Raw genomic sequence first — 27,858 nt, 5'->3', positions numbered from 1 at the left:
GGCTCTTTCTAACCTCTCCAAGATTCACATCATCTGTATAATTCATGCTCTCTACATGAAAGGGGTTAATCTGACTTTTCTTGGGAGGGTACCAGCCAATTTACATAGAAGTATATGAAACCCAAATGAAACAGCACCTCCATCATTTTGAATCAATGATAACCTCCTCCTTGTAACTATGTAAGTGCATATTCATGGAAGAAAATTAAAATATGCAGACTGTGAAAAGAGGGAAAAAATAACCCATCCTCCTATGACCCAGAGATGACCCCTTGGGGGAATCTCTTGAGGAATTACCCTTCTACATGTATTTCTACACATATATTCTCTAGAAATAAGGCCATGTTATCTCTGCTGATTTGCCATGTGACTTTCATTCACTCAACTATAGGTTTTTAAAATATCAATAACTATTCATCTTCAACATTATTTTTGATGGTGGTATAGTATTCCATACTATTGTATCCAATTGTAACTTGATAATTCTTCTGTTGGTTGAATGTTTAGATAGTTGAGAATTGGATTTTTAAATTCTGGGGGGGGGGTCATATTTTAAAAAGATGTAAAATATATAAAATAGCACAAACATATCCATGTGAAATTGCATTTTGACTACTATAAAACAGATAATGATAAAAATTCCTGTAATTAAATCTGTGTGCTTATATTTAATTTCATCACTAGGATAAATTCTTGGAAGTTAACTCAAACTGTGTGCACATTTCCTCCCAATTTTTTACTTTTAAAATATTCAAATGTAGAGAAAAAGCAGAACAATACAATAAGCATAAATGGTAGTCTGCCAGGCTCCTCTGCCCATGGGATTTTCCAGGCAAGAATAATGGAGTAGTTTGCCATTTCCTACTCCAGGGGATCTTCCCAACCCAGGGATAGAACCCCAGTTTCTTATATTTTCCGCATGGACAGGAGGGTTCTTTACCACTAGCGCCACCTGGTATTAAATACATGACATTTCACCCTACCTACTCCAGTTAGTATCTCCTAAGTACAATAGTCATTAACCCATTTAACCACAACACCATGATCACACCCCAAAGTTTTGACATTGATTCAGAAATGTTTTGGGGTTTCCCCGGTGGCTCAGATGGTAAAGAATCTGCCTCCAATGCAGGAGACCCGGGTTCAATCCTTGGGTTGGGAAGATCCCCTGGAGAACAGAATGGCAACCCACTCCAGTATGCTTGCCTGGGAAATCCCATGGACAGAGGAACCTGGTGGCCTATAGTCCATGCTGTTCCAAAGAATCAGACATGATGATGATGGAGCAACTTATACTTTCACTTTTTTACAGAAATGTTACCCAAGTTTCCCCAATTATCCTTCAAATATCTGTTAGCTGTCACCCGCCACCTTCATCAGTTCAGTTCAGTCTCTCAGTCGTGTACGACTCTTTGCGACCTCATGAATCACAGAACACCAGGCCTCCCTGTCCATCACCAACTTCCGGAGTTCACTCAAAACTTGAGTTCACCCAAACTCATGTCCATCGAGTTGGTGATGCAATCCAGCCATCTCATTCTCTGTCGTCCCCTTCTCCTCCTGCCCCCAATCCTTCCCAGCATCAGAGTCTTTTCCAGTGAGTCAACTCGTCACATGAGGTGGCCAAAGTATTGGAGTTTAAGATTTAGCATCAGTCCTTCCAATGAACACCCAGGATTGATCTCCTTTAGAATGAACTGGTTGGACCTCCTTGCAGTCCAAGGGACTCTCAAGAGTTTTCTCCAGCACCACAGTTCAAAAGCATCAATTCTTCGGCGATCAGCTTTCTTCACAGTCCAACTCTCACATCCATACATGACCACTGGAAAAACCATAGCCTTGACTAGACGGACCTTTGTTGGCAAAGTAATGTCTCTGCTTTTTAATATACTATCTAGATTGGTTATAACTTTCCTTCCAAGGAGTAAGTGTCTTTTAATTTCATGGCTGCAGTCAGCATCCACAGTGATTTTGGAGCCCCAAAAAATAAGTCTGACACTGTTTCCACTGTTTCCCCATCTATTTCCCATGAAGTGATGGGACCAGATGCCATGATCTTTGTTTTCTGAATGTTGAGCTTCAAGCCAACCTTTTCACTCTCCTCTTTCACTTTCATCAAGAGGCTTTTTAGTTCCTCTTCACTTTCTGCCATAAAGGTGGTGTCATTTGCATATCTGAGGTTATTGATATTTCTCCCAGCAGTCTTGATTCCAGCTTGTGCTTCTTCCAGCCCAGCCTTCCTCATTATGTACTCTGCATATATTTCATGGCCAGGATTAAATGAAAACTTATGCATTACCTTTGGGTGTCATGTTCTTTTCATCCCCTTTAATTTTGGATCATTCTTTTGCCTTTTATTTTCTTTCACAATGTATTAGTTATCTACCAAAGTAGAGCAGCTATCTACCTCTCAAAACTTAGCAGCTTAACTCTAAACAGATGTTAACTCACATTTTTCTGTGGGTTAGGAATTGGAGAATGGTTTAACTGTGCAATTCCAGCTTGGGGTGGGTCATAAGGTTGCAGTCACAGGCCACCTAAGGAAGCAGCCATCTGAAGGCTTGCTTGAGGCTGGAGGTCACTTCCAAGGTAGCTTACTCATATGGTGGACAAGATAGAACTTGGCTGTCGGCAAGAGGTCTCAGTTCCTTACCACATGGACTTCTCCATAGGACTATTTATGTGTCCTTCTCATGACTTGATGATTAGCTTCCTCCAGAGAAACTGAGCCAAGAAGATACAAGGCAGACAGAAGTCAATGTGTTTGAAGATCTAGCTCTGGGAGCCATACACAGTAAATTCTGCAATACCCTATTATTTACACAAGTCAGCCCTTGCCGATGTGGGAGGGGACTATTCAAAGGCATGAATACCTAACAGCTAGGATTATTAGAGGACATCTTGGATGGTGGCTATCACACATGACATTGTCATTTTGAAAAGTCCAGGCCAGCTCTCTTGTAGAATATCACATATTCTGGATTTACCTGATTTTCTCCTAACTAGATAATGTACATGTCTTATTATATCACATCAGGAGGTACATAGTGCCGTGTGTTCTCTTATTGATCATGCTAAGTTTAGCTATGTAGTTAAGGCAGTGTATGTGACATGCACTCCATGTTTTTGAGTCACTGGTTACTTCTTGACAAAGCATCTTCTCTTGGAAAAGCATCGAAATCACACATGCCAATGTCTGGGGTGATTTCTCTGCCAAAAAATTGGAAAGTTCCCTTGTGCTTTGGTTGCCAAACCAAACTTGGGTCTGCTTACCCAAGCAGGACAGCAATGCCAATCTACTGACACCAGATTGTGGTGAAGGGAAGCTCAACATTCATACACAACACCAATGAGAGTATGGGCGGCAAGAAGGCCTGGACTCCCACAAAGTCTCTTCAGAAGGACTATTAAAGGTGAGGTGAGGGAGGGGGCACAAGTTGCCTGATCAACTCATGGGCGATGTTCTAGTTGGCTGGTGATGAGATCATCACGGGGTGTCTGGGGACTCTCAGTCATCAGCCTCTGGTTCCAGCTGCTCTGGGGTCTGTGTGCTGGTGGGCAGCAGTTCACTTCTTCCACCTGACGGAAGTTTTCAGTATATGCTCAGGATACTATCTATAGCCCATGAGGAGGAACTAAAGGTTCTTGATTTTGTTAGCTAAACAATTATCATTTTCTCTTGCTTGATGACTTTCCTTAGGTTCTGAATTTTCTCACTTCTCTGATTGAATTTGCTCTTTGGAACTCTGCAACTTGGGGAAGGCCTAGCAGGCTAAAGTTTTCCTACAAACAAGAGGCAGGGTTCAGAGGTGGGGGAGGGAACGTCTATCCCCAGGAAGGCCCTACAGGGTGCTGCTCTGTTTCATTGTTATACTACCAGTCTTTCAGCAGCAACCAGTTGTGTGTGTTTTGGTGGGAGTGGAGTGTTTGATATTGATATCGATGGACATTCTGAAGAATGCCATTTTGATAGGGAAGAGGTGAAGGGATATACCTCACCTCACACCTCACACAGGGAGTGAGGTCTGTCTTATTTTACTTTGTATTCTGTTTGCTTTACACAGTGTTAGACAAATATAGTATCAGGCATTTAATAAACATGTGCTGAATAAATACAAAAACAAACAAAAATGGAAAAAAACTAGGAGAAGCAGAGACAGTTTCTAATTTACAAACATGTAGAACCAAAATATTACTCTCTACCAAAATAAATGACCAAGTCTCTGGGATTCTCAGCCCCTCCATGCCCATCTTAGGGTGGTTTTAGGGCTTCTGTCCCCACTGTCCTCAGGCCCTGCCACCACAAGGTGTCTGGCTTCTCTGACGTCTCCATGCTTCCTTAGAAAGCACATTGCATTCTAATCCCACTTTTCCTTTTCTTTATCATGATGATAAAACACTTGCCTGGCGTCTTCTGTCTTGCTCGACCTCTTAGTCACTCCAGGAAGGAAGTAAAGTACCGAGTAATGATGTTTTCCTAATGGTGAGAGCCATGGTAAATGGAATTGTCTGAGCTAATCCAAATGCACTTCTGTATTCAGAATTACCCTTTCACATTCGATTCCATTTTCAATTCATTTTCTCTGTGCCATGTTGATCTATGAGACCTCCCCCTGAGCTGCATAAAACTGTAGTAAGGTGTCCCACAGTGAAGAAAATAATTAAAACAATAAGTCTCAGTTTGTAACTATCTTTTTTCTATTATAGAAAAAGAATGTGGAAAAGCACCAGGTACCATGGAGTTAAATGCCCCCTCTTCAAGCCTACCTCAGTCCATTCTAAGCTGGATCAGTGGAAAATGACTTTCTCCAACATGTTCTTCCTCTGACCCATTCATATAAATGCAAGAACTGAGAAGCCAGAACACAGCAGAAAGAAGAAAGGAAAACGGAATGAAGGACGGAGGGAGAGGGGTTGATCGTGCCTACCAGGGCCAGGCACAGTCACACAAACTGCCTCACACGAGAGATGTGGGCTAAAGGGTATTCATGAATTGCTCGAGGTCACAGGTAGGCAGGAAGTGTCAGGTGGAATTCCAAAGCTAAGTTCTCTCTGCTGCCAAGGCCAGTGCCCTGCACATCACACCACCACACTATTATGCCTTTTTTCATAAATTAGGATAAAAAGTCCTTCACCTCCAACATTTTTTGGCTTATCTTCCATACCTCCACCCAACAGTCATACACACCGCAAATTTGAGTCTTATTAGACGATCCTTAAACACATCATAAAAGACTCTTACTCCTTGGAAGGAAAGTTATGACCAACCTAGATAGCATATTAAAAAGCAGAGACATTACTTTGCCAACCAAGGTCCGTCTAGTCAAGGCTATGGTTTTTCCCGTGGTCATGTATGGATGTGAGAGTTGGACTGTGAAGAAAGCTGATCGCCGAAGAATTGATGCTTTTGAACTGTGGTGCTGGAGAAGACTCTTGAGAGTCCCTTGGACTGCAAGGAGATCCAACCAGTCCATTCTAGAGGAGATCAATCCTGGGTGTTCATTGGAAGGACTGATGCTGTAGCTGAAACTCCAATACTTTGGCCACCTCATGCGATGAGTTGACTCACTGGAAAAGACTCTGATGCTGGGAGGAATTGGGGGCGGTAGGAGACGGGGACGACAGAGAATGAGATGGCTGAACGGCATCACCGACTCGATGGACATGAGTTTGAGTGAACTCCGGGAGTTGGTGATGGACAGGGAGGCCTGGCGTGCTGTGATTCATGGGGTAGCAAAGAGTCGGACACGACTGAGCGACTGAATTGAACTGAACTGAACTGAAACACATCATGTACTTTAAAGTTATCAAAGGGTGAGCATATCCAAAGGAAATGAAATGTGGCTCACAAAGACATATCTGGATTCCCATGTTCATTACAGCATTATTCACAATAGCCAAGATTTTCAAACAAGCTAAATGTCTGTTGACAGATGAATGGATAAAGAAAATGTGATATATATGCATAATGGAATATTATCTAGCTTTTAAAAGAAGGAAGTCCTGCCATTTGCAACAGCAGGAATGAATCCGGAAGGCATTATCTTAAGTGAAGTAAGCCAGACATGGAAAGGCAATATTTCATGATTTTACTCACATGTGATTAACTTAATTGTCAGATTCATAGACCCAGAGAGCAGAATGGTGGTTACCAGGGACTGCAGGGAAGAAGCAATGGAGAGATGTTGGTCTAAGGGTGCAAAATTTTAGTTATGCAAGATGACTAAGTTCTGGAGATTTAAGATACAGCACGGTACAATAGTTAACAATACTGTATTGTATACTTGAGATTTGCTGGGAGAGTACATCTTAAGTGTTCTCACTGCAATAATAAAAATAGTAACCATGTGAGATGACAGGTATGTTATTTAGGATTGTGTGTGACTATTATATTTTATCTATGTCAAAACATCAAGTTGTACACCTTAAATATATACAATTTTATCTGCCAGTTGCACTTCATTAAAACTAAAGAAATTTTATGATATTTGACAGCTGGTATGGTTACATTCAAAAAGTATATGGACTACGTGGGAGAAGGCGTGGGTTGGATGATATGAAAGAATAGCACTGAAACACGTATCACGTAAAATAGATGACTAGTGCAAGTCCCATGCATGAAGTAGGGCACTCAAAGCCAGTGCTCTGGGACAACCCAGAGGGCTGGGGTGGGGAGGAAGGTGGGAGGGAGGTTCAGGTTGGGGGAATACATGCGCACCTGTGGTTGATTCATGTCAATGTATGGCAAAACCCACCACAGTATTGTAAAGTAAGTATCCTTCAATTAAAATAAATAATTTAAAAAAAATTTATATGGACATCCCTGGTGGTCCAGTGGTTAAGAATCTGCCTGCCAATGGAGGGGACATGGGTTCGATAACTGCTGGGGAAGATCCCACATGCCACAGAGCAACTAAGCCCATGCACCACACGTAATGAGTCTGTGCACCCTAGAGCCTGTGCTCTGCAACAAAAGAAGCCACCACAGTCAGAAGCCTGCACGCCACAACTGGAGAGCAGCCCCACTCTCCATAACCAGAGAAAACCCTCACACAGCAATGATGACCCAGTGCAGCCAAAACAAACAACTTACTTTTTTTTTTTTTTATCAGTTAAAAGTATTTTTATTGAAAAAGCACAAATGCAAAGAAATGAACAGAGGAAAATTTATGCGTCGAACCTGGACTGGTCACTTATGATAATATAGATGCTACAATTCCATTCTCCCCAATCATTCCACCTTCACCCTCTCCCACAGAGTCCCAAAGACTGTTCTAAATGCCTATGTCTCTTTTGCAGTCTCTTACTTTTTAAAAGTATGCCATGAACATCTTCCTATCCACTTCTGTATCATGCCTCCCAATTGCCCTCCTCTCATTCATTATATATATGTGTCTTGTTCATTTTCAGAGATATCTTATGCATGACTGACTGATTAAGAAAGGTTGTTGCTGAGCCATGAAAGACGCTGGGATTCTTGGCCTCTGGAGGAGAGGAATGTGACAAGGCTTGATTGCTCAGAGATTTTTGTGTAATAAAGTTTTATTAAAGTATAAAAGAGATGAAGACTGCTTCTAGAAGACATCAGAAGAGGGCAGAAACAGTGCCCCCTTGCTAGCCTTAAGCAGTATGTTATATTCCTATCAGTGGGCTGCTAATTAGGGAAAGGAAATGTCTCAAAACTCAGAGTGGCACCAGGACCCTCACCCACAACATGCATTTTGAGATAACATTGGCAGAAGGTGAGTCATCCCGGGCCATAAAATGATTGACATAGATCTTGAAGAAAGGCAAGTTTCTAAGCAAATACATAGTCTCCTTAACATAGCTTAAGAAAACATTTGCATGAGTAAAACATATTGGTTTGTCGTCAGTTTTGAGTCTTAGGCAGAACGACTTGAAGAAAGAGTCTAGGGTAGTTCATTAACATAGCTTAAGAAAAAATATACAAAATAACCATACAAAAAAGATCTTCTTAACCCAGATAACCACGATGGTGTGATCACTCACCTAGAGCCAGACATCCTAGAATTCGAAGTCAAGTGTGCCTTAAGAAGCGTCACTATGCACAAAGCTAGTTGAGCTATTTCAAATCTTAAAAGATGATGCTGGGAAAGTGCTACATTCAATATGCCAGCAAATTTGGGAAACTCAGCAGTGGTCACAGGACTGAGAAAGGTCAGTTTTCATTCTAATCCCAAAGAAAACGATGCCAAAGAATGCTCAAACTACCGCACAATTGCACTGACCTCACATGCTAGCAATGTAATGCTCAAAATTCTCCAAGTCAGGCTTCAACGTGAACTGCTGAACTTCCAGATTTTCAAGCTGGATTTAGAAAAGGCAGAGGAACAAGAGACTAAATTGCCAACATCCATTGGATCATAGAAAAAGCAAGAGAGTTCCAGAAAAATATCTACTTCTGCTTTAGTGACTATTCCGAAGCCTTTGACTGCATGGATCACAACAAACTGTTGAAAATTTGTTAAGAGATGGGAGTACCAGAACAGTGACCTGCCTCTTGAGAAACTTGCATGCAGGTCAAGAAGCAACAGTTAGGACTGGGCATGGAACAACAGACTGGTCCAAATCAGAAAAGGAGTACGTCAAAGCTGTATATTGTCACCCGGCTTATTTAACTTTTATGCAGGGTTCAGTTCAGTTCAGTTGCTCAGTTGTGTCCGACTCTTTGCGACCCCATGAATCACAGCACACCAGGCCTCCCTGTCCATCACCAGCTCCCGGAATTCACTCAAACTCATGTCCATCAAGTCGGTGATGCCATCCAGCTATCTCATTCTCTGTCGGCCCCGTCTCCTCCAACCCCCAATCCCTCCTAGCATCAGACTCTTTTCCAGTGAGTCAACTCGTCGCATGAGGGGGCCAAAGTATTGGAGTTTCAGCTTTAGCATCAGTCCTTCCAATGAACACCCAGGATCGATCTCTTTAGAATGGACTGGTTGGCTCTCCTTGCAGTCCAAGGAACTCTCAAGAATCTTCTCCAGCACCACAGTTCAAAAGCATCAATTCTTCGGCGATCAGCTTTCTTCACAGTCCAACTCTCACATCCATACATGACCATGGGAAAAACCATAGCCTTGACTAGACGGACCTTTGTTGGCAAAGTAATGTCTCTGCTTTTTAATATGCTATCTAGGTTGGTCATAACTTTCCTTCCAAGGAGTAAGCGTCTTTTAATTTCATGGCTGCAATCAGCATCCGCAGTGATTTTGGAGCCGGGCTGGATGAAGCACTGTTGCAGCCATGCGCTCTGGGAAACAGACTCACTCAGAAGGACAATGCAGATAGTGGACGGCAGTTTATTACACCAGCGGGCCCAAGGCAGAGTCTCCTTTTAGCCAAGGACCCTGACCAGTTTTTGTGAAAACCTTATATATTCTAAGTATATATAAGTTTCAACCTTATATATTCTAAGTATACGAATTTTCAAACTTATATATTGTATATATATATGTATATATACATATATGTATATATTATATATTTCAATCTTATATACGTGACGAATTTTCAACCTTATATATTCTAAGTATACATGCCACCTCCCCAAATTCCCTGAAACTAGTCTGAACAAAGGAAAAGAAAGATATAATCAAAGTTAATCGTGATTCATATGCCTTAAGCCTAGGTAGTTAACAGTGGACAATTATCAATAGGCCTGTGGTCATACCCCAATAAGCATAATAGAATTTATGATTCTATTCGGTTACACAGATAATTAGGGTATTCTTTTAGGCATCGGAGAGTCTAGGTGCGAGCCCTGAGGCTCTTCCATCAGAGGGGTCTGGTTTTCCAGTTGGTATGTCATTTCAATAGATACGGGGCACATAGCTCAAAGTCCACAGTCTGGCCCATAATGGAGTCCTGTTTTCAAGATGGAGCCTGTTCTGTCTGTTTTCTCCTTCAGCACAAGCTGGAATCAAGATTGCTGGGAGAAATATCAATCACCTCAGATATGCAGATGACACCACCCTTATGGCAGAAAGCAAAGAAGAACTAAAGAGCCTCTTGATGAAAGTGAAAGAGGAGAGTGAAAAAGTTGGTTTAAAACTCAACACTCAGAAAACTAAGATCATGGCATCTGGTCCCATCACTTCATGGCAAATAGATGGGGAAACAATGGAAACAGTGAGAGACTTTATTTTCTTGGGCTCCAAAATCACTACAGATGGTGACTGCAGCCATGAAATTAAAAGACACTTGCTTATTGGAAGAAAAGTTATGACCAACATAGACAGCATATTAAAAAGCAGAGACATTACTTTGCCAAGAAAGGTTCATCTAGTTAAAGCTATGGTTTTTCCAGTGATCATGTATGGATGTGAGATTTGGACTATAAAGAAAGCTGAGCACCGAAGAACTGATGCTTTTGAACTGTGGTGTTGGAGAAGACTCTTGAGAGTCCCTTGGACAGCAAGGAGATCCTACCAGTCCATCCTAAAGGAAATCAGTCTTGGATATTCATTGGAAGGACTGATGCTGAAGTTGAAACTCCAATATTTTGGCCACTTGATGCGAAGAGCTGACTAATTTGAAAAGACCTTGATGCTGAGAAAGATTGAAGGCAGGACGAAAAGGGGATGACAGAGGATGAGATGATTGGATGACATCATTGACTCAATGGACATTTGAGTAAGCTCCAGGAGTTGGTGATGGACAGGGAAGCCTGGTATGCTGCAGTCCATGGAGTTGCCAAGAGTTGGACACAACTGAGCGACTGAACTGAACTGAACTGAAGAAAAATGCATTGGTTAGCTCAAGATTTGAGAAAAGTTAAGTTTAGGTGGAACCAGGTGTTGTCATGGAAACACAGAATTTTAAAAGAAACCTCCTTTTAAATTTGTATAGAGAAGGGAAAAAAATCTGACACCTGCAGTTTGTTTCTTCCTGTTGCTTAAGAGAGAGATAAAAAATGTCTGACACTTGCGGCCTATTTCCTCAGTTTGGAGACCCCTACTCTTCCTGCCTGTTACCCTCTCAATTATTTCTATTTATTCTTTATTTTATTCTGTCCACTTCATTCACACAAATAGTCATCTTCCTTACCTGCTATTCTAAACCTTGTACTTTTCTTTTGTAAAATGTCTTGGAGATAGTTCCATGTCGAATTACAAGGAGCCTTGTCATTTTTTTATGGCACCATACTATTGCACTGATGTTTCTTTTCCCAATGTCCTGAGACATACATTTAAGGTGTTTCCAATCTTTGACTACTCCAAGGTACGAATCAGTTTTAATAAGGTGGATGAAATTGGAGCCTATTATACAGAGTGAAGTAAGCCAGAAAGAAAAACATCAATACAGTATACTAACGCATGTATATGGAATTTAGAAAAATGGTAACCTTAACCCTGTATACGAGACTGCAAAAGAGACATAGGTATATAGAACAGTCTTTGGGACTCTTTGGGAGAGGGTGAAGGTGGGATGATTGGGGATAACGGCATTGTAGCATGTATATTATCATATGTGACCAGTCCAGGTTCGACGCATGATACAAGATGCTTGGGGCTGGTGCACGGGGACGACCTGGAGGGAGGATATGGGGAAGAGGGAGGCGGGAGGGGGGTTCAAGAAAGGGAACACATGTACACCCGGGGTGGATTTGTGTCAATGTATGGCAAAACCAACCAATATATTAATGTAAGGTAATTTGCCTCCAATAAAATAAATTAAAAAATAAATAAAACAGAGGTTGGCAAAATAAATAAATAAATAAATAAACCTAGTGTGTTTTGCATAAGGATGAATGTGTCTCTAGCACAACTTCCTAAAAGAGGAATTGCTAGATCACACCGAGGTGCATTTGCAATCATGAGCGATCTGAAAGGTTGTCCTCAGTAGGGCTCAGGCCAATTTACACTCGAACAGCACATGACGGGGCTTGTTTCCTGCCCACACAGGATCACATACACTTTCAGCCTTTGACCATCTGATAAGTAAAAAAAAATCAGACGATATGTTTCAGGCATCCATGCCTTTGCCTTTACTTTTGGCCTCTCACCCAGGTCCCTCTGACCTGTGACCTATCTACTCTGAGCACTGCCAGTCTCTATAATTCCCACCAACATGTAACTCCTGTATCTGGTCGTCCTTTTCGTTATTGAACCTCCCACATTACTTGGTTAGACATCTATCTCCCTGACTTAATTTCTCTAAGGCAGGAACTTTGACTTAATCACCTTGATGTCCTCAGCACCCGACACCAGGCCTAGAAGATATACACTTGTTTAATGAATATTAAAAATACTTAAATTGCATATGAGTTGGTGACACCATTATTAACAGCACACTAGGTTTTTGTAGTTTGAGGTAACTTCTCCTCTCTCATGCACGTGATACTCTGTCCCTGGAGCCACTCTGCATCAGGAGCCTCCCCTGCTTTGCCCCTGAGTACCCATTCTGGGTAGGCTTCCCTGGTAGCTCGACTGGTTAAGAATCTGCCTGCAATTCAGGAGACCCTGGTTCAATTCTTGGGTCGGGAAGATCCCCTGGAGAAGGGATAGGCCACCCACTCTGTTATTCTTGGGCTTCCTTGGTGGCTCAGATGGTAAAGAATCTGCCTGCATTGCAGGAGTTCTGGGTTGGGAAGATACCCTGCAGAAGGGCATGGCAACCTACTCCAGTATTCCTACCTGGAGAATCCCCAAGGACAGAGAAGCCTGGTGGGCTACAATCCATGGGATCACAAAGAGTCGGACACCACTGAGTGACTAAGCACAAGAACAGATTCTGTGCAGAGATCAAGGAGATAGTGACTGGGAAAGAATTGTAGACTCCATCATCAGATATGACGCCATCCTTCCAGGAAAAGGTCTGGGTTTGACTTCTGAAAGCAAAGTTGGAAAAATGCCATATGTTTTCTGCGGCATGTGTGCCAGACTTAAAGGGAACACATCTGATCCAAGGGGGCTTCCCAAGTGGCACTAGTGGTAAAGAACCCACCTGCCAATGCAGGAGACACAAGGACTGCAGGTTCGATCCCGAGGGCAGGAAGATCCCCTGGAAGAGGGCACAGCAACCCACTCCAGTATTCTTGCCTGGAGAATCCCATGGACAGAGGAGCCTGGAGGGCAACAGTCTATAGGGTCACACAGATTCGGACACGACTGAAGTGACTTAGCACGCATGCACACATCCTATCCACGACTTAACTGGAAAGGGGTTAGCTTTACTATTTCAGCCATGGAAACTTTCTCCCAACTTTCCTTGCAAATATTCATTGCTTAAATAAAAGGTTATATTATTGCTAAGTAAAACAAGCCTGATTTCTTTGAAATGAAAGCATGGAGCTAGTTTGTACATTAAATATGAATTTGAGCTTCATGAGAACCACTCCTGACTACTTTGAAAAGGAAATGAATGTGACTTTATCATTGGCTCTGCCCATTTTTCTCATGTATGCAATGTGTCATCCTCCTAGTCTACCTCTACGCTGATTAAATGAAGAGAAATGATGATGTATCACATCTACTTACCTTAATTTCATTGTTTCTCATCATGGGCAATTTATATGAGAACTGACATTAATTAATTCTACCTTCATCTGTCATTTAGTTCAACATTTAATCTAGTCCCGTGCATCAGATAAAAATGTAGTATTCTAAATGCTGAAGTTTTTACCTTGAGTGAAAAAGGAGGTCATTAATCTAAGTCAGCACTGGCGTCTCGTCCTTTTGCCTGCCACTCCATCAACCATAAGTAGATACTGGCTTCAGGAAAGTTCAGGAAACAGAGCTGTCAAGATGGATGTACTTAATGTGGAGGTGTGTGTTACTGAGACCAGACTCTCAATTCTTAATGACCCTCACAATGAGAAGTCTATTCTGAGGAATGCTATCAGAAATTCTATCAGCCTTCATGTTGAGTCAATACTATTTCTAGCATTTCACCATTATTGTGGATTTCTTTTTAGAGCCACAACAAAGATCAAACACATTCTGATGTGCCTCTTTGAAGAGCCAACCATGAGGCTAAGGCCCGCAGCACTTTCCCGTTGCCCACGATCCCTCTCTCCAGTCTTCTTATCCGGAGCTCAGCACACCTGGCCCTCCTGTGAGGACTTGCTTCTCCACCCTCCCCACCACTGCTCAGCGGCCATGCTCTAAGTGAGCAGATCACTCATCTCTGTTCTGAAGCTGGGTCTGCTCTTCCTTCACAGGTCCATGGCTGCGGCCCTGTCATTCCCCCAGACTCAAGTCTGTGTGTCCTCCAAAGGTTCTTATTGTCTCTTATCATCTCCCTTCGTTCCATCCTAAGGGCTGAGGCCCATCCTTCGCTCCTGAGGCTTGTGGTTAAGCCTCTGATCCTGATGCCAAGCACATTCCAGTCCACACTCCTAGCCAGCCACCTGGGGTTCAGGATACCCTGTACCTCTCTGGGGACCATGGACTGTGGTTGTTCGCCTCGAACCGTCACCGTTCGCCGTTCTCCCTGAATACCTGACTCCAGGTGTTGGATGTATTAATGCTTCTTCCCAGCCCTGTCAGTGCAACAATACCCTCTTCATCCCAGCCCTTCACTGGCAAAGGCAGGCCAAGAGAGCTCATCCAGACCCTGCTCTCCGTCCTCTTCTGCTGTGGCTAAGCCATCCTCGCCCACTGAGCTCACGACAGATGGCAAGAGTCCTAGTGATGCAGTACACTTAAAAACATGTTTTAATCTTTAATTGTCACTAAATAAGACATCTTCCCTTGAACAAAAACAATATAAGGGGGCTTCCCTGGTGGTCCAGTGACTGGGACTCCGTGCTCCCAATGCAGCAGGCCCTGCTGGACCCCCAGTCAGGAAACCAGATCCCACACGCTGCCATTAAGAGTCTGCAGGCTGCGACTAGAGATCCCGTGGGCCACAGCTTAGATGCAGTGCAGCCAAGAAAGAAGAAACAATAAATAAATAAAGTGAAAAATGAGAGACTCTCTTCTTCACCCACAGTCCATCCCTTTTCCCAAAGGTGAAAATTTGGAAAACTCACCTCCAGACTTCTACTGTGTACATACATCTTACTGAAACGGAGCAGCTCCATATGGTCCTCGCCCCCCACTGTGTCCTCCATGTGCCTTTTGCCTGGGGAAAACTTTAGTCAAAGAATAAGTTTGATCAGAGAAGTGAGAAATGCGGAAACAAAGGAAAACAGCCAAAGGAGACTAATAATAATGCAGTCATTAAGCACAGTTAAGGAATTTAGTTCTTTCTCAAGGGTGATAGATAATATTCTGAGCCACATCCTGTGAGCTGTCTTATAGGTACCAAAATACCAGGTGGAAGAGTTAACTACCTGATGATCAGACTGTACCCAGCACATGAGCCACCACAATTCTGAGAATGGACCCCAAAGAAATGGGAACAAGTGCACCCCGGAACTCAAGATCTTGTACCTAGATCAAGATGATGCTGGTCAGACCACCGATGTCAGTTGAAGATGACTGCTAGGGATGGAGGTGCTGTTTCTGCATGTAACCTCCCCCCCACAACTCTGCGAAACCTCTCACCCCTGCTTGTTGGGGTGGGGGAGTCAGCCTTGGGACAGATGTCTGCCACCCACGCCCCAGTTGCCAACATCTGAAATAAAGCAGACATTCCTTTCTACCAACCTGGCCTGCTTATGGGCTTTTGAGCAGCGAGCAGCCAGAACCCCCACATGTGCCTTTCGGTAGCATTATAAGGAGATGAACACACACAAAGAAGACTTAATTTAAGGGGAAATGACATCATACTATACACTATTATCTTCAATTTGATCTTTTTTCATTAAGCTTGATATTGGTATAACAGATACAATTCCCTGTTGATATGTATACCTACTTTTGCACAACAGCATCGTATTCCATAGTTTATATGAACTGTTGCCTATTTAACCATAATTCTGTTGATACATACTTAAACTGAATACAGATTTTCAGCACTACAGATAATGAGGTGAACTACATCCTCACACAAAATACTATAAACAGTTTCACAAGTTACACAGCTAGGTGTGTACATTTAAGTGAGAAGGAGTCGATGGAGCAGCTGGGAAGGCAGGTGGAGAGAAAGGTGAGGGAAAAAATCTTGCAGAGCTTGTGATCTTCATAAACGTGGACAGACCAAGAGGGATTTCCGTAGAAGAATGAAACAACCAGTACATTTTGGAAAATCACTTTGGTTGGATTATGGAAGAGAGATGAGAAGAGAGCGAGATTAGAGCCACAGCAGGATTTGGAAGGTTGTTAACATCCAAGCTATTGTGGTAAGTGTATGCACGGGGGAGGGGTAGTTCATACCACGTGACAGGTTACATAGCTCTTCAAGCGACATTAATATAAAAGATTCATCTTTTTAAAACACAGACTAGGGCTTCCCTAGTGGCTCAGTGGTAAAGAATCTGCCTGCCAATGCAGGAGACACGGTTCCATCCCTGGTTCAGGAAGATCCCACAAGCTGTGTAGCTACTGAACCCCTGCGCCACAAGTGTTGTGCCTGTGCCCTGGAGCCTGGGAGCCACAGATACTGAGCCCTCCTGCTGCAACTACTGAAGCTCGAGTTCCCACAGCCCCCTTTCTGCAACAGGAGGGGCCACCACAATGAGAAGCCCACATGGAGAGTGGGCCCCGCTCCCCCAAACCAGAGAAAAGTCCTTGCAACAACAAAGACCCAGCACAGCCAAAAATAAACTTTAAAAAAAGGCAGAATAACTCACATATACACTGCCAGCACACTGATTTTTGTTGGCAATGAAATGAAGCAGTCAACAGAGTATGCACATAAAAAGGAAACTGGGCAATAAAAGTTGCCTACAAATAAATTGTAAAGATTTTTCTGAGTCACTAAAATAAAGGAGATTTAATCCCGGGCTACATTTTAAATTCCAACAACCTAATCTGGGAGACCTGGCTGAAATTCTGAGAGGAGACATCACCTTTTTGAGGTCTAAAATATAACTTTAGGCCCAACCAGTTCTAAACAATTACCTTGGCTATGGTAGGGGAATAATTAGTTGGGTAGGCAGTACCCATCAAGGGCTCTTGAAAAGGACTCCAATCAGATGTGTGTAGGAGGTGGTCCCTACTTAAGTAACAAGAGTCTGGAAGCAAATATACTTAGAAAATAGTTCATTTCCACTTGGCCTCCAGGGTACAACCCACTGTCTGTCTGCATTTTCTTACGGACTGAGAAAGAACAAATGCATTTCCTTTTGTCTTAGAAATGTTCACCTTCGTCTTTACCCAAATTTGTATTTCATACTCATTTAATATCAATTCATCAGTTAATATTTGGAGAGAATGAAAGAAACACCCCTGAACTGGTCCTTACCTCTAGCTGGAGAGTTTGGTAACTCACAAGTAGACATCATCCATCTCCAGAGATTGAAAGCTGATGGGAGGAGAATTAGACTGGGAATCTGAGGCTAAGCCCGATGGGGGTCACTGGGCAGGCTTGCTTCTTCTCTCGCTCCTGATGCCAGCACTGCCCCTTGTCACAGGATGTGGTTGTTATGGTGACGGTGTAGAGAGGAGGAGAAGGAGTAGTGGGCACCCTCAGACAGCAGCGAAATGCGGCAGGAGCGAGGGGCATGTCTGCTTCCACTCCTCTAACCTGGCTCGAGTCCGAAGATGCCCACAGCCTGCTGAGGACACGACGAGGCTAAAAAGGCCCGGCAGCGGCTCCTTTGTGTCCCCGTCCCCAGCATGCAGGCCCCGTGGTGTCGGATCCTCCCACGCACTTTGGTGATTTTTCTCTCAGGGTTTCTACACCTTCCTATGCTATCTTGCTTCCATCACAACTGTGTCAGCTCCACCAGTCCTCGTCTGTTTAGCCCAATCTTTCCTAGGATACAGGGGAGCTACGCACAGCAAGGACCGTGTCCAGATGCTGGTGCTGTGCTGTCACCTGTTTTCCTCCAGCAGCTCATCCCAGGCTGAGTTCTACTCAGGTAGGATCCCCGCCCCATCCACAGGCACCCACCAAGTGCCTGGGCCGCATTTCTAAGTGGCTTTATAATAGGGGGAGTGAAAAGTGAAAGTGAAACTGTTAGTCCCTAAGTCATGTCTGACTCTTTGTGACCCCATGGACTGTAGCCCACCAGGCTCCTCTGTCCATGGGATTCTCCAGGCAAGAACACTGGCGTGGGTTGCCATGCCCTTCTCCAGTGGACCTTCCTGACCCAGGGAATAAAACTAGGTCTCCCGCATTGCAGGCAGATTCTTGACCATCTCAGCCATAATAAGGGGAAGAAATAGGTAAATATCTCAACACACCAAACCAAAGGTACTAAAGACAGAAATAAGAAGGATAGCTTAACAACAGGAAAGAACAACCCCAGAACACCTAAGCTGATATGTTTTGATGTGTGACCCTCAAGTGTGTATTTGTGTGTAAAGATTACAAAAGAGACTACAAAGAATCAATGACTTTGAAAAGAACCAGAAAAAGTCGATTTTGTAAAGCCAAATGCAATTTAGAACTTTAACAGAGATCTGACTTTTAGACTTTTGCCTAAAGTGAAAAAAAAAAAATAAGGATTTTATATTCCCTTTGACTTGTTCTACTTAAAACTTTTGGAAATCTTTAAAAGCACTTTTAGAATGAGGTTGTTGTGCCCTGGTCATGTGCAGGGCCCAATGCTGGCATCTTCAACTGAAATATAAGTGGCACCAAAAACAGCACTAAATCAAATTCTGATGCTTTATTTTTACATAATGATTCAGTACAAATTATTTTATTTCCTTTGTGATTTTTCTTTGACCCATGGATTTTAAGACATATGTAGCTAACTCGCCATTAAGGAATGCATAAAAAAGGGTTAATATGGTGGTCTGAGACCACCATCCGTAGAAAGGTCTGTGAGGTTGGTCCTTGGCTCCCACCTGTACACTTGGATTTTTCTCACCATTTGATAACAGAAAGAGGGACTCTTTGTACCAAAATTATTTATACAAATAGTGTTTCTCGTGATGAACACCAGCTTCCTTTTGGGGAATCCAGAATTTTGATCCATGCTAAGCACAGGGTGGCTATATGCCTGAGCCCCAGTAAAAACCCTGAACACCTAGGTTCAGGCAAAGTTCCCTGGGAGACAACACTTCACGAGTCTCATAATCATTTGCTGCTGGAGTGATTGCTTCCTGTGTGGCTCCACTAGAAGAGGACTCTTCGGAGATGGCACTTGTCTTTCTCCAGATTTCTTCCACACCCCCCTTTCCTGTGCCAATTTTGTTCTGTTTCCTTTACTCCACTCTGTCCAGGCACCTGTTAAGCCTTACAGATAAACTTTTCATCTCTGTTATCACATTTTTATTTCAACATTCCCATTTTTAAACACAATTTTCATTTATGTGCTAAAAGTCCCTTTACACACACATTATCCACCTTTTCTACCACATCTTGACCCATGATTTTCCAGTTATTTAATTTTTTATTGGTATATAGTTGCTTTACAATGTCATGCTAATTTCTGCTGTACAACAAAGTGAATCAGTCACTCGTATACATAAATCTCCTCTTCCTTGGATTTCCTTCCCATTTAGGTCACAGAGCATTAAGTAGAGTTCCCCATCGTATACAGTCAGTGCTCTTTAGCCTTCTGTTTTTACATGGTATGTATAGTTTCTATTTTATACCTAGTCTGTAGTATATATATAGGCTTCCCAGGTAGCGCTAGTGGTAAAGAACCTGCCTGCCAGTCCAGGAGACATAAAAGACACAGGTTCGATCCCTGGGTCAGGAAGATCCCCTGGAGGAGGGCATGGCAACCCACTCCAGCATTCTCGCCTAGAGAATCCCCATGGACAGAGGAGCCTGGAGGGCTACAGTTCATAGGATTGCAAAGAGTCAGACACCGCTGAAGCAACTTAACACACACGCATGCACACAGTGTATACATGCCAATCCCAATCTCCCAATTCATTGCACCTCACTTTCCCTGCTTGGTATCCATGTATTTGTCTCTCTAGTCCTGCTCTTCAAATAAATTCATCTGTACCACTTTTATAGATTCCACATCTAATGCATTAATATATGTTTTTCTCTTTCTGACTTACTCAACTCCACATAACATCTGTATTTTTTCAGGTATTGTAAAGTCCTTACTTTCTAGTTCCAACATTTGCACCATCTCTAGTTCCCCTTCTGTGATGACTCTGTTCTTGTCCAGGGGTTCAATCTCCGTTCCTTTTTGAGTGTCTCCTATTTTTTATTTCTTGGTATGCTAGCTATTTTGTGAAAAGAGCAGTTAAAATCGAAATAAAACCCAACGATGCTCAGAGAAGGGCCCACCTGTTCGGCCAGGCTTCCAGGGCACACCTGCACGCGGTGGGGGCTGCCTCACTCGAACCCCTAGTTTCCCAAGTCTAGTCTTGCATCTTTCCTTAGATTCTGCTCAACACCGGCCTCAAGCATTTTGAAGGTAGGATCAGGGTTTTCTTGGGATGAAGACACCTGCTCTGTGGTACCTCCTCATGCCAGTCCCAGCAAACTAACACAAATGGGAGCGAAGGTATCAAAGTGGTACCTTTGACCAGGTTGTCCAGCATCAAAAAGGCAGAGGGTGAACAAAGTTCCCACACTATTGCAGCAAAATCATAATGATCTTTATTTAAAATCAGAGTCCACAGCGAGAAGCCATCCCACGTGAGTATGTACATGCCTGATGCCCTGGGTTTTCCCATATCCCTCCATTCTCTCAGCTCCTGGATCATCACCAAAACCTGTGGGGAAAAAAAAAAAAGGTCCCAGTTAGTGGACTGTCAGCGCTGAACCCTGGCAAGCCAGGTGACATCTGTGGGCCCAGCAAGCTGAAGCGAGCTTTTATTCCTTCAATCATATTTATTGAGCCTGAGCTGTGTCACACACTCAACCCAGAACGAAATGATACAGGATAAGAGGAGAAGGTGGGGAACATCCCATTGCCTTCACATCAGGAGTGACTAGCCAAGCCCTGTAGTTGGTGCCTGAGAGGAGGAGGCAGGGGGAGCAGAAAGCAAGCACATGCCAGGCCCGGTCAGCGCAGGCTCTGCTCAGAGCCGGGGAAAGTGTCTGCAGCCCTGGGAGAGGCCTTAGAGTTCCTGTGTGTCTCTGTCTGAGGTCTGGACTGGGAGGCCTTCCCGGGCGGGACTCTCCACACTGGGCAGTTGAATCCCAACCTTTCAGTCACAAAACCTGGAACACCTACATTTTGAGCAGTCTGGTTAAAGGCCACCAGGGTCAGCATCAGATTCCCAGACCGTTCCCAAGACCTGCACAGTCAAAATCTGTTTAACAACCTTCCAGGTCAAACCAACCAACCAACCAAAAAAAACAAAAAACAAACCAAGAGCCCCAGGCTCCACACCTAGCTTTGAACTCAACAAGCTCTGTGAGCTTGGGAAATAACATCACTACTTAAAAATCTCTTCTTTACAAGCATGGGTAATATCTTTTCAAGGAGTTTTAAGAATTAAACAAGATAACACACACCCAGCACTTGGAGCCCCCAAGTTTCCAGGTGACCCAGTGACTAGGCTCAGTGTGTTAGTTGCTCAGTCATGTCCGACTCTTTGCGACCCCATGGACTATAGCCCGCCAGACTCCTCTGTTCACGGGATTCTCCAGACAAGAATCCTGGAGTGGGTTTCCATGCCCTCCTCCAGCGGATCCTCCCGACCCAGAGATCAAACCCACATCTCCCGTGTCTCCTGCATTGGCAGCTGGTTCTTTACCACCAGCACCACCTGGGAAGCCCTCTATCAGCAACAGTGACGACTAAATGTCCCTAAATGTTAGAAATGTCAAACGTTTAAATATGCTTACCAAACGTTCAGGAATAAAGTCCCAATGCTGCTAAGTTTTGGGGGACAATCCCTGAGAATACACAGGCTGAGGAAGGCCCTGGGGAAGAGGTGCCCCCACGGCCACACACACCTTCCCATCCTGTTCCCTCCACCCCGTCTTCACGGGCCACTGTTTCTCTCCTTCCAGGTTACCCTTCACTCTCCACAGTTAGAACGATGATGAGGGAATGATGACCGAGTGCCAGTCACGTCCTCACTCTTGGGCTGTCATCCCAGAAACCCCTCACACAGCCCTGAGGGGGCAGGCGGTGGCACGGTCTCCGTTTACAGGGGAGCAACTGAGGAAAACGGAGGGAAGGGGTCTGCCAATCACACAAGCAGTCACATAGCTTGAACAGGGTGAGACCAGGAAAGGATGCTGGGCAGGCTCTACTCCAGACGCCTGAGGGGTGTGTGTATGTGTGCGTGCGTGCGCAGTATGTCTGTAGTGTGGTCTGAGTGGTGTCTACACTGTATATGGGCTGTGTGTGTGTGTAGTATGTCTGTAGTGTGGTGTGAGTGGTGTCTACACTGTATATAGGGTGTGTGTGTGTTTAGTATGTCTGTAGTGTGGTCTGAGTGGTGTCTACACTGTATATGGGCTGTGTGTGTGTAGTATGTCTGTAGTGTGGTGTGAGTGGTGTCTACACTGTATATAGGGTGTGTGTGTGTGTGTAGTATGTCTGTAGTGTGGTGTGAGTGGTGTCTACACTGTATATAGGGTGTGTGTGTGTGTGTAGTATGTCTGTAGTGTGGTGTGAGTGGTGTCTACACTGTATATAGGGTGTGTGTGTGTGTGTAGTATGTTTGTAGTGTGGTGTGAGTGGTGTCTACACTGTATATACGGTGTGTGTGTATAGTATGTCTGTAGTGTGGTGTGAGTGGTGTCTACACTGTATATGGGGTGTGCGTATGTGTAGTATGTCTGTAGTGTGGTGTGAGTGGTGTCTACAGTGTATATAGGGGTGTGTGTGTAGTATGTCTGTAGTGTGGTGTGAGGGGCGTATGCAGTGTATATAGGGCTGTGTGTATGTGTGTGTGGTATGTCTGCAGGGTGGTGTGAATGGGGTGTACAGTGTATATAGGGGTGTGTGTATGGAGAAGGAAATGGCAACCCACTCCAGTGTTCTTGCCTGGAGAATCCCAGGGACGGGGGAGCCTGGTGGGCTGCCGTCTATGGGGTCACAGAGAGTCGGACACGACTGAAGTGACTTAGCAGCAGCAGCAGCAGTGTGTGGTATATCTTCAGGGTGGTGTGAGTGGGGTGTACAGTGTGTATAGGGGTGTGTGGGTGTGTGTGGTATGTCTGCAGGGTGGTGTGAGTGGGGTGTACAGTGTTTATAGGGGTGTGTGTGTGTGGTATATCTACAGGGTGGTGTGAGTGGGGTGTACAGTGTTTATAGGGGTGTGTGTGTGTGGTATATCTGCAGGGTGGTGTGAGTGGGGTGTACAGTGTTTATAGGGGTGTGTGTATGTGGTATATCTGCAGGGTGGTGTGAGTGGGGTGTACAGTGTTTATAGGGGTGTGTGTGTGTGGTATATCTGCAGGGTGGTGTGAGTGGGGTGTACAGTGTTTATAGGGGTGTGTGTGTGTGGTATATCTGCAGGGTGGTGTGAGTGGGGTGTACAGTGTTTATAGGGGTGTGTGTGTGTGGTATATCTGCAGGGTGGTGTGAGTGGGGTGTACAGTGTATATAGGGCTGTGTGTGTGTGTGTGGTATATCTGCAGGGTGGTGTGAGTGGGTGTACAGTGTGTATAGGGCTGTGTGTGTGTGTGTGGTATATCTGCAGGGTGGTGTGAGTGGGGCGTACAGTGTGTATAGGGGTGTGTGTGTGTGTGTGGTATATCTGCAGGGTGGTGTGAGTGGGGTGTACAGTGTGTATAGGGGTGTGTGTGTGTGGTATATCTGCAGGGTGGTGTGAGTGGGGTATACAGGGTATATAGGGCTGTATGTGTGTGTGTGGTATGTCTGTAGTGTGGTGTGAGTGGTGTACACAGGGTATATAGGGCTCTGTGTGTGTGTGTGTGGTATGTATACAGTGTATATAAGGGTGTGTGTGTGTGGTATATCTGCAGGGTGGTGTGAGTGGGGTGTACAGTGTGTATAGGGGTGTGTGTGTGTGTGGTATATCTGCAGGGTGGTGTGAGTGGGGTGTACAGTGTGTATAGGGGTGTGTGTGTGTGCTATATCTGCAGGGTGGTGTGAGTGGGGTGTACAGGGTATATAGGGCTGTATGTGTGTGTGTGTGGTATGTCTGTAGTGTGGTGTGAGTGGTGTGTACAGGGTATATAGGGCTCTGTGTGTGTGTGTGTGTGTGTGGTATGTCTGTAGTGTGGTGTGAGTGATGTATACAGTGTATATAGGGGTGTGTGTGTGTGGTATATCTGCAGGGTGGTGTGAGTGGGGTGTACAGTGTGTATAGGGGTGTGTGTGTGTGTGGTATATCTGCAGGGTGGTGTGAGTGGTGTGTACAGTGTGTATAGGGGTGTGTGTGTGTGCTATATCTGCAGGGTGGTGTGAGTGGGGTATACAGGGTATATAGGGCTGTATGTGTGTGTGTGTGGTATGTCTGTAGTGTGGTGTGAGTGGTGTGTACAGGGTATATAGGGCTCTGTGTGTGTGTGTGTGTGTGTGTGGTATGTCTGTAGTGTGGTGTGAGTGATGTATACAGTGTATATAGGGGTGTGTGTGTGTGGTATATCTGCAGGGTGGTGTGAGTGGGTGTACAGTGTGTATAGGGGTGTGTGTGTAGTATGTCTGTAGTGTGGTGTATAGTGTGCATAGGGGTGTGTGTGTAGTATGTCTGTAGTGTGGTGTACAGTGTGTATAGGGGGGTGTGTGTGTGTGGTATGTCTGTAGTGTGGTGTGAGTGGGGTGTGCAGTGTATATAAGGGTGTGTGTGATGTGGTGTGTGTGGGTCTGTGCACACACACACACGTGTGTGTAGGGAAGATCCTGGGAGGGGTGAGGTGCAGGACGCTGTCCTTTGAGCAGCGCCCGCAGAGTGGCCCCCGGTCCAGCCCTGCAGAGCTTCCCCTTCTGGCCTCGCTCACAAAGGAGCCCTGGACCCCTGCAGCCCCTCAGGGGAAGGTGCGAAAGCAGCAGGAAGCCCGAGCAGGAGGGCAGCGGTGGGGAGGAGGCCACCTCTTGCACCCCAGGCCTTTCTGCCTTCAGCTCCTTCCTCGCCCCTCCGGGACCAGGTCCCGGCGCACCCGGACTGTGGGCGGGCCGGGCCCGATGTGCTCGCCGGGACGCAGCCTCCAGGACCTTCAGGGGTCCCTGACCGCCTGACCCCAGGGTGCTGAGGGGCTTCTCGGCCACAGGGTGAAGGGCCAGCAGCCGCGCGCTGTCCTCTGGCTGGCGGCTGACCTCCCCAGAGGAGTGGATTCTCTCCCATCATTTCCTGAGTGCGTCGACGGCCGGGCATCAGGTGGGAGATTATCTGCCTGCACAGGGGCGCGGGCGCTATCAGCGGGGGTAGGCTGGCTGCCCGGGCCCTCAGCCTGGCTGCCCCTGGAAGAGTCCTGCAGGCAGCGCCGCGGGTTCCACAGGGCAGAGAGGATCTTCTTGTATTCCCTGCGGAAGTTCTGGTTCAGGAGCCCGTAGACGATGGCATTCAGGCAGCTGTTGAAATAGGCCAGGAAGTAGCTAGAGACGAACAGCCCCTCTGGGACCCGGGGAGCCACTTCTTCGGGGTCAATGGCCACGGCGAGGCCGATGCAGTTCAGCGGCGCCCAGCAGATGGCGAAGATCACAAAGACCACGAACATGCTCAGAAAGCTCCGCACGCGCCCGGACCCCGGGCGCGGCCCGCTCTCCTCCTTGACCTTCCTGCGGGCACGCAGCACCAGCAGCCAGATGTGCAGGTAGCAGAAGCACACGACGGCCACGGGCAGCAGGAAGTGCACAAGCACCACGGCCGCCGTGTACCCGGCGCTGGCCGTCTGCGCGAAGGTGCACGAGTAGACGCGCGGGTCGTACTCCAGGGACCCCACGAAGAAGTTGGGCAGCAGCACCAGCAGGGTGAGCAGCCAGACGAGGCCGACGTAGAGCGCGGCGTGCCGGCGGCGGCAGAGGCGGTGGTAGGTCACGCTGCGGCAGACGTAGCAGTAGCGGTCGACGGCGATGGCGGTGATGTTGAAGACGGAGCCCACCACGCTCAGGCCCATCACGAAGGCGCTGGCCTTGCAGTGCGCCTCCCCCAGGGCCCAGCCATCGTGGAAGATGGCCACGAGGGTCAGCGGGTAGGGGTACAAGGCTACGGCCAGGTCAGCGAACGCCAGACTCACCAAGAACAGGTTACCTGGAGCAGGAAACAGGCAGAGTCAGGATGAGACCCCCGATCTCCATCCTCTACAATATTATAGCCACTGACCCTCCCAGGGGGACTCTCCTAGGACACCGATGCGCCACCGCCACTAGGCATCTGGGGGGACCCTGCAGAGGCTGAGGTGACCACCTCAGGGGTCCAAAGCACCTGGCCGATGGAAAGGACCCAAAGGCACAGCGATCAGAAATGCCAGGCTGTGGTCTGATCCCAAGGGGGTTGGGAAAAGGGGACTCAGAGCCACTCAGCTGGGAGTGCCCCCAAGTCAGACCCTCAGGTAAAGCAGATTCTGTAACTCTAGCCACAGACAGATCCACAAAGTAGAGAAAGTCCTCCCTGTCCAGATACACATTGTCACCTCACCTCAGAGAAGACTCCTGGGGAAGCTGGAAGACTCACAAGCAGGCTTCTTAAAATGCCTATTTTAACCTCAGATGCTTGAGGTCACCTCACTCAGAAACAACTGAAAAGACATTTGTTAGTTTCCTGGGAGTTCTCAGGACCCAACTGTTCCTGAGTCCAGAGCTATGTTAGGATCTGAGAGAAAAGTGTTAGTCACTCAGTTGTGTCCGACTCTTTGCAACCCCACGGACTGTAGCCCTCCAGGCTCCTCTGTCCATGGAATTCTCCAGGCACGGATACTGGAGTGGGTTGCCAAGCCTGTTCCAGGGGATTTTCCTGACCCAGGAATCAAACCCAGGTCTCCTGCATTGCAGGCAGATTCTTTGCCATCTGAGCCACCAGAGAAGGGTCTGAGGGAAACAGGGTATAACTGAATAGAAAGGAGCTCATTTGGACATTTGGAAGTGCTTCCAGGCAGTGAGCTTCCCTGTCTCTTGAGATTTTCAAGTAAAGGTTGGATGGTGGAGGAAAACCCTGCCTGAGGGTAAACTGTGAGATTCCTTCCTGTTCTACTATCTCAGGAATCTGTTTAGTTAATGGGAGAAAATCCCCCTCAAATTCTTTCACGCTGGTACTAGAGACAAGAAATGCACATCTCAGGACCTGCTTGGGGTGTGGGGGAATCTCCTGCTTTTTCATTTAATTCTCAGCCTTGTTCTCTGTCTCCACTGGTAGATTTCAGTTTCTGATTCCACTGTGCATATATGCATGCTAAGTCGCCTCAGTCGTGTCCGACTCTGTGTGACCCCATGGACTGTAACCCACCAGGCTCCTCTGTCCATGGGATTCTCCAGGCACGAATACTGGAGTGGGTTGTCATGCCCTCAACCAGGGGTTCTTCCTGACTCGGGGATTGAACCAGTGTCTCTTATGTATCCCGCACCGGCAGGCAGGTTCTTTACCTCTAGCACCACTTAAGAAGCCCTTCTGACTACTACTTAGACCTTACTTGGTCTCAGAGAGCGAGGGATTACCTCTTTCAAATTTGTTGCCAGATGACTCAGGAATGATTATAGTTGATTTACAATATTGTATTAGTTTCAGGCATACAACATAGTGATTCAGTATTTTTATAGATTATACTCCATTTAAGGTTATTATGTCAGAGTTGGACTGTGAATAAAGCTGAGCACTGAAGAATTGATGCTTTTGAACTGTGGTGTTGGAGAAGACTCTTGAGAGTCCCTTGGACTGCAAGGAGATCCAACCAGTCCATTCTAAAGGAGATCAGTCCTGGGTGTTCATTGGAAGGACTGATGCTAAAGCTGAAACTCCAATACTTGGCCACCTCATTGGAAGAGTTGACTCACTGGAAAAGACT

The 27,858-nt window shown here is 45.7% G+C and overlaps 1 protein-coding gene across 1 annotated transcript in view; it reads right to left on the bottom strand.

Moving 5' to 3' along the window:
* LOC148773949 (melatonin receptor type 1B-like) overlaps positions 1 to 27,858 on the bottom strand; it is a 54,738-nt gene that overhangs the window by 14,393 nt on the left and 12,487 nt on the right. The window contains exons 2-5 of the mRNA XM_088832279.1: positions 25,226 to 26,111; positions 24,746 to 25,172; positions 22,025 to 22,105; positions 20,510 to 20,705 (exon numbers count right to left, since the gene is read on the bottom strand). Coding sequence (XP_088688405.1) covers positions 20,510 to 20,705; positions 22,025 to 22,105; positions 24,746 to 25,172; positions 25,226 to 26,111 — 1,590 coding nt within the window. The remainder of the gene's footprint in view (positions 1 to 20,509; positions 20,706 to 22,024; positions 22,106 to 24,745; positions 25,173 to 25,225; positions 26,112 to 27,858) is intronic.

This window comes from Moschus berezovskii, chromosome 25 (assembly GCF_049115385.1).
Source record: "Moschus berezovskii isolate FMDL1 chromosome 25, NW_MosBer_1.0, whole genome shotgun sequence".
NCBI classification, from domain to species: Eukaryota; Metazoa; Chordata; class Mammalia; order Artiodactyla; family Moschidae; genus Moschus; species Moschus berezovskii.
This window is presented reverse-complemented; position numbering and strand designations above follow the sequence as displayed.